Source organism: Pungitius pungitius, chromosome 16 (genome assembly GCF_949316345.1).
Source record: "Pungitius pungitius chromosome 16, fPunPun2.1, whole genome shotgun sequence".
NCBI classification, from domain to species: Eukaryota; Metazoa; Chordata; class Actinopteri; order Perciformes; family Gasterosteidae; genus Pungitius; species Pungitius pungitius.
This window is the reverse complement of record NC_084915.1, coordinates 16,369,771-16,377,360: the sequence shown is the minus strand read 5'-3', so window position 1 is coordinate 16,377,360 and position 7,590 is coordinate 16,369,771. Positions and strand designations below refer to the sequence as shown.

Sequence of the window (7,590 nt, the reverse complement as noted above, 5' to 3'; positions counted from 1 at the left end):
CCATATGTAACCCCCTGTTCTGACCCGCTGCAGATGGGCTTCTGGTTCTCAGTTAGTCCATAACTTCATAACTGCAGGGGAATGACTCAAAGACCGAGCATCTCTACAATTCTGATTACAGGAGCATCTCGGTGAAGAAAAGCAGCTTTCTACGTATCATCAGTACAGACCCGCCTCTTAAAGCCAAGCCTTCACCTTTGAATCCTCTCTTGTCTCCTCCCACAGAGCAGCAGTGCAGAGCACAAGCGAAGTTCACGAGCTGCCCTTGAACGTGGCACCCCCCCCCCCCCCCCGCCCCAAACAAAAACAAGCGGGCGGCGCGCGGTCACGTGTAGCGCGTCGTGGAGCCGAGAGGAAGCGGCATTTGGTCCGGTCGCTGTCGGTGTTCAGCAAGCAAGCAGAGGACAACCTCCTGCCCCCCCCCCCCCTCCCCTTCCACACCATCTCCGACCTCACCGCCTCCGCCGGCTTCTCGCGGGGCTCCGCGCGCCGCACGGATGGTTCTCCTCCGGCACATCTCGTTCGCGCTGACCGCCGCCGTGGCCGCCCTGGGCTCCGCGCTCTTCATCGCCTTGAACTTCTTCTACGAGAGAAGGACGTGGTCACCGCGGGCGGAATACCGCACCATCAAAGAGGTTGGATCCGGTACCGTTTGTGGGGTTGTTTTTTTTGTTACGTGTCTGTGTTGTTGTTGTTGTTGTTGTTGTTGTGGCTATTTTTCTTTATTTGAAAACTATTTTAAGTTGAGTTGGACGCGAAGGCGGCGAAGAGGCTGACGTCACATCTGACGGGACCGACTGGATGATGGACTCGAGCCGGCAGAATGATCAGGAATGCGATTGAGATGGTGGTGGTTGTGGTGGTGATGATGATGATGATGATGATGCTGGAATGACGCTTAATGGTAAATAAGTGGCAGTTGGCGAGGTGGTGGTGGTGGTGATGATGATGAAGGTGGCATTTTAAAAGCAATACGCTGGGTACTGTGAGGAGGAAGAGGAGGAAGAGTGTGCTGCTCGTGCCAATGGTATACTGGTGTTACAAAAGGAAGGTGATGACGACGATGGCTCCGATCATGTGATGCCAACAGTGGTGGTCACACGTGGTCAATGGGAATAATGACGTTTGCGAAGCTGTTGTTTGTTAAATGGGGTGACGATGATGATGGTGAAGGAGTTCTTGATGCCTATTAGAGATGAAGATGATGGATTTCGGGGGCGGAAGTAAATCCAAGCAAGAAGATGAAGGTGAGTAGATGATGACGATGACGAAGAGGCTGACAATCATGACTCATGACGAAGATCAAGTCAAAGAGGATATGATGATGTGGAAAGACGGCGAGGTGACGAAGAGGAAGATGATGTCCACAGGGCGTAGACAAAAAGGTGCCGAAGTCGACGACAGGTGGATGTTGGACCAGCGGTGGAGGCAAAGTGCGGGGGGGGGGGTCGTCACGTGGCCGAGGCCCACCAGCGGCGTCGGCACAGCTCTCGACGAATGCCTCGAGGAGAAGCCTGAATATCTCATCGCGATGTGTTCGCTTCGTCTCTGATCTCGTGGCCCAATCCGATCGCCCCGGTAACGAGCTCTTCGCCTGGCTCGCTCCGCGTCTCGGGGGACGGCGTTGGCGGCGCCTGCCCGACAGCTCCCTGAATGTTTTCATCCCGAGGGGCCCCACCGAGCCGCGCTTTTCTTCTTCTTCTTTTCCTCTTGACCTCGGGGGAGTTTGAGCAGGGCGGCCGGCGGCCAGTTTGTTTACGCTGCTTTACTGTCCAAGGCGCGACCACCTCAGTGACATCACTACCACTTTCCGCCGATGGTTGTGTCCACCTGCCGGCTCTAAAGCGAGAGCATCATCACCTGCAAAGATTCACCCGCGTTGTTTTCGCTGCCTTAGATCGAATCATTTCCATCCGGCACGATGGAGCCGGTCGTCCTCCGTGTCGCCATGGCAACCCGTGAAGGCAGAAGCCCCGACACAGGCCCCAGAAGCGAGGGGCCACCTCGGTTCTCACATCCGAGGGCAGCTTCATCAACAGACGTGACCGAGTAAACTGACTGGACCTTTCATCCGAAACAGAGAGGCAAACATCAGAGGGGGACTTTTGTGGCGGTTCCAGTGAGAGACGTCGAAGATTCAAAGCAATCGTCTCATCGCACACTACAAAGTTAAGAAAAGTCTGGGCTCAGTGTAGCAAATTTACTGCCTTGAGCAAGGCGTTAAAGCCCCCCCTCCCCCCCCCCCACCCCATTATCCAGTAGTGCCGATATCCTCCCGTAGAGCATGATAACGATACGGATCCTTACGGGGTCACCGCTTTATTCGTGAGGAATATACATGAACTGAAACGACTGGGGTTACAAAAAGAGTCGGTGGAGCGTTCGAACTGACAAAGGAGGCAGGAACCTGGAATCTATAATAAAAAAAAAAAAAAGAAAAAACATGGAATTTCTTTTTCCGGTGCGAGGCTTTAGATAATAGTGTAATCTCGGTGACTGTGAACGCCTCGAACACTTTGCACAAAGTCCATGCTGATAGTGCTGCGTGAGGAGGAAACGCTCCTTTTTCCCCCAGCGGGCCACATAATGACCAACGTGACTTTTAAAGAAGGGTGGGGGGGTGACTGACGCGTGCAGCATCTCAAGGGGATTGTTGTGTCTCGGCGCCACTTGTCTTGTTATTGCTGCTGCAAATGTAACATCACGACTTTCATGTCAAGAGGCCTGCCAGGAACAGACTGCCGAGTGTTATGAAGTGTCTTTTGCCTGCTGAAGGTCCAGGAAAGGCACTTGGTTTTATTCAACCGGGGCTACGGATAATAATAAAATGTTGCATTCCTGGTGATGGTTTCTGTGCCCGCGCAGGAGGAGGAGGAGCGTGGGAAGCGGCAGGTCCTGGTCCTGGGCCTGGACGGGGCCGGGAAGAGCAGCATGCTGCAGGGCCTGACCCCCGGGGGGTGGGCGGCTAAGAGAGGCCGCTGCCGGCCCACCCGCGGCTTCAACTTCATGAGCCTCAACGCCCCCGCCTGTCAGCTGGACTTCCTGGAGAGTAAGACTCTTTAAGACTTCTTTTTTTTCTTGGATATTCCCTTAAAGTCAAACACGCGTTGGTGTACTTTTAGGTTCTGGTGATGTTGCCTTGTCTATTCGGCCCCAATTTCATTCACGTCATTTTGGATCTCATTGAAATCCCCATCGGCCTGATGCCCAAGTAACTATATAAATGCAGCTGAAGGTCAAAGACCCTGAAGCTGGTAAACATAGCACAGTGTTGCAAACGGGGGCAGATAGTATATGAGTGGATATGTACAGTGGCTACATTTAATGACCACGGGTGCGAAATAGAGAGCAAGGTGGATGAGTTCCGGGTAGATTGTATTTACCTTAAAAACTCCTAAATCCGGCCAATTAGCATTCCTCCCGAGGCCGCCGCGCTAAAAAAATAACATGACTCGCGAGGCGCCAAGACGCAGATCATCAGCTCCGTTAGGGAAGTGGTTTAAGGGAACAACGTAATGAGTCATTCTCAGCTTCCCTCCTTAAGAGACACTCAAGTGGGACTCAAAGGTCTGACGATGCAAACCGCAGCTAAATCCAAAAAAAAGTCTCTGTTCATTTTTGTCAAGGTTACCAAGAAGGTTCCTCGTGGGAAACACAAATCAATGGGTAAACAGACTTGACCCACGTCTTCTCGGGATTCAGCACATTCGGCTGAACTTTGGCTGCAGACGTAACTCCGTGTCTGGACACCACGACTCAGAAACATGACACCGCTCGGTTCGATACACACACACACACACACCCACACACACACACACCCTATGACTCAGTGTCTGCCGTGAGGGTGCCCGTGGGGGCGGCGTCCTGCCCCTGAGCTGCTTTCTGCCAGCTGCTCACACCCTCTGCGCCGCATCGGGTGGCACGCAGGTATTCATTACTGCCACGCCGCGTCAGCAAAAGCCTCCATCGCTGCCCCAGTTTCCTAGCAACACCCTCCATCAAGTCCTCCACTAATGAATCCCCGACTCCGGAGGCGGCGGCGGCGGCGACCTGCCGGCTCTAGGAAAGGTGCACAGTCCTGTGACGCTGCGTGTGAATGCCAGCTTCCTTTTTTTCTGGGTTAAACTGGACCTTATTGTGCACTTTTATCAAATCAGATCAGTCAGGCATGAATTAGTCTGCACGGCAGGGTGAGTGGCTGTTTGTGTGAAACGGGCCGATTGGTGTTGTGGAAGTCGATCGCAAGAACAAAGTCAGGTAGGGTTTGTAGTAGAATCACATTATAGAAGCAAAGACCTCTCCATGAAGCTTCCAAGAAGCCCAATTTTTATTGGCCACCTGTTTAAAAATAACAATGCAATCATGAAAAAGCCACGTGAACGATCTGATGTAATCTGATCTCACGTGTTTTTGTGCATTCATTGATCACTTCCTCTAAGACGGGCCTCTTTCCCAGCAATCTTTGTCTAGTCCAGCTCTAACAGTACAACATGATAAGTGGGACACACTTTTGATTCATTACTTCACACATGCAGTCACTATTCAACTCCTGCTTCCACGAATACCCGCCATGTTTGCAATTTGACCACAGAGGTTCTTCGTGATGCATCTTCCCAGAGAAGGAAACTAGAGAATCTTTTGTTTCGCTCTTGTAATGGGCTCATAAGACTCGTCACGGGATCATTAAGCTTCTTTTTTTGTTGCAAACCACACTGTTAGTGTAAAGGCCAGACACACAAACTGCCTTTGTCATTTTTTACAATTGTGTTGAAACATCTAGAATGTGTTCAGAAAAAGAGCTGAAAATATGTAGATATTGTCAGAGACAGTTACCTTTTGAAATTGTTAGCTTCATATTATCATTGTTTTGTTCGGTGAAAGGAAGGCGAACGAAAAATAGAACTTATGTCACACGATAAAAAAAATAACCTTTGAACTTTGAGGTTAGAAAATAATATCACTGATGCATTAAGGCAGATTTAGAAGAATATTTAATTTTGAGGATGAAAGCAGAAACTAAATCATTTGGTGGCTGTGGGATGTGATGACGGATGTGATGACGGATGTGATGACGCGCACGTTTGCTTCGCCGCAGTCGGCGGCGGGGAGGACCTGCGGCGCTACTGGTCCGACTACCTGAGGAAGACCCACGTTCTGGTGTACGTGGTGGACTCCTCCGACAGGAGCCGCCTGCCGATGGCCAAGGCGGAGCTGCACCGCCTGCTGATGGTGCAGCCCCAGCTGCCCGTGGTGGTCCTGGGAAACAAACAGGTGGAGTCCTTTACATCTGTATGTCTGTAGTGCGTTGACCCCCCCCCCCCCCCCCTTTAGGCTAACGGTGTTAGCTGTGCCAGCAGTGCTGTTTGCACTGTTAGCACCGTTAGCTGCTCAGCTGTTGCCAAGTTAAGAGCGAAAGAACTATGAATAAAGTGACTCACAATATTGTTAAAATTAGAAAAAGATGCAGCAACAAATAAAAAATCCAGAAAGATACAGGAATTACAAAGGAATAAACCACATGAGGTTAAAATATTAAAGTAAGAGTGATCTTTTTGATCTATTATCTACCCAGCAGTAATGATCAATCAGACTGGTGCAATGAAAATTACTACATTTCCTCCTCAGCTCACATTTCTTCACCCTGCTTGTGGAGTGATGCATGAGGCTCTTTCTGTCCCATCTTCTGTCAGCGCGCCGCAGCTTTTAACAAACCACCACTAATGGTTTAAAACCATTGAATGTGCAGTACATTGTTGGTAGTTCTTAGTCAAACAGAGTTCTGCGGCCTCTTCGCAGGATAAGCCCAACGCGGTGAGCGTGACGGAGCTGCGCGAGGCCTTGTCTCTGGGCTCCGAGACCGGGGACAGGAAGCTGTTCCTCTTGGCCGCCCAGCTGGGCTCCGATGAGGTCCCCCTGAGGGACTCCTGCCGGGGCCTGGACACCTTCCAGGACCTCCTGCTCCAGCTCGTCTGATCCCTCCTCCCCCCCCCTCCTCCTCCCAGAGCAGAGAAGTAGGATTATAGAGGGATGGAAACAAAGCGATGGCTGAGTGCAACCTTCCTCCTCCTCTTCCTCCTCATTGTCAGATTATGGCTCATTCGAGGCAGAGGAGGAGGAGGAGGAATGCCGAAGGAACTCTGGGAGGGAAATCACAGAAGAAGACGCGAAGCGTGGCGGCGCCTCCTCGTCTTCCTCCTCACCTTCGGCTCATCTCGTCGCAGAAGAGGAAGGTGCACTGCGAGGAGGACCGGAGCATCGAGGCGTGACTCACGAAGCTCACCTCCTGCCAATGAATCAGGCATGTCGATTATTTATATAAGTGGAAATGTGTCACGTTTTTTGGATCCGTTTGAGAGATTTTCAGCGTTTGGAGACAAGCGTGGCGCTTTGATCAAATGGGTGTTTGGAAGATGAGGATTTCATGAGGGTTTTAGAGGGAACCGGTAACCAAAATCCTTTTGTCACTTCTTCTGTAAAACTCCTTGTCGGGTTGTGAGAGGAATTTTTTCCGTGAGTCTCAACAGAATTTTTAGCTGCTCCATTTGAGAGCAGCTGTGCGTTGAATCCCAACCAAAAAAAAACCTACAATGCCAGTTCCATTTCTCTCAAGTGTCACGTTGCTTAATCAGACGACACTTCCCGTAACAACTATGATAACGGGACTCGCACAAGGTCATTGTTCTAAAGGATGGAAGCGGCCACGTTTAGATGAGCTGCCTGTCCTTCCTCCCTCCCTTCCTTCCTTAGTGGAAAAGGCCTTTGTCTGTAAATTAGTGGAAATGTCAGCTGAAGCTTCTACTCCTTGAGAGAGAAACAAAAAAACTAGCAGCTTCTTCTCTGCAGAATTTACACCAGCTGCCAGCATGGCTTTATCGTTTGCATTTTCGGGCCCTAATTTGTGAGAAGCTAGTGAAGCCCATCCTTCACTTTATAAAGGCAGACGTGAGTGACTTAAATCTACTAGAGTGAGAATCTGTAAAGCTGTGCACAAATGTTTGCTTACGACGCACACGTTTTTAATGAATGTTTTTAAAGTGATGTGCTGTAGCTCTGCAGTAATGTGTTCACAATCACATATGTATTTTTTTTTTTTAAATTAATGACCGTCATTGTTTCGAGGTGTTATGTAAATCAAACTGTGCATGTCTAAATGCGTTATGCTTTATTCTCTTTTTTAAACGTTGTGAAAGGGTCGACTGTCCGTTTGATTTATTCAGACTTGGGGAATTTCACTGATTTTACACTTCGAAGTTGTTTCCCAGGGTGCAGTGAAATAGGCCGCAGCAACGCCCGCCCAAACACCTGAATCGTGTTTACGGAGTGGAATTCAAAGGCTTAAATGAAGTGAAATCGCCTTTATTTCATCTTGTAAGCCTGTGGAGAGACGACATAGTTGTGTACTCAACATGCATGTTCTCCAAAAAAAAAGAAAAAAGCCGCTCTGATAACAAGCACAGGATTGGAAAGCAAGTCCGTCCCCGTGCTGACGGGGCACGTCGATGCAAACACAAACACAGATCACAATCTACAGGCCTCCATACGCTGCCCCGCCTCCCTGAATGTGGGCCAGAAGTCAACAACTGCTGGAGC

General features: G+C 50.0%; 1 protein-coding gene across 1 annotated transcript; it reads left to right on the top strand.

Annotated features, from left to right (window-relative positions):
• The first annotated feature begins 320 nt into the window (after positions 1 to 320).
• On the top strand, positions 321 to 7,193 carry arl10 (ADP-ribosylation factor-like 10). Its single transcript, XM_037467718.2, has 4 exons — positions 321 to 635; positions 2,866 to 3,049; positions 5,096 to 5,271; positions 5,797 to 7,193. Exons 1-4 carry the CDS (start codon positions 498 to 500, stop codon positions 5,971 to 5,973), a joined length of 675 nt encoding a protein of 224 aa, XP_037323615.1. The 5' UTR covers positions 321 to 497; the 3' UTR covers positions 5,974 to 7,193.
• The last annotated feature ends 397 nt before the right edge of the window (positions 7,194 to 7,590 follow it).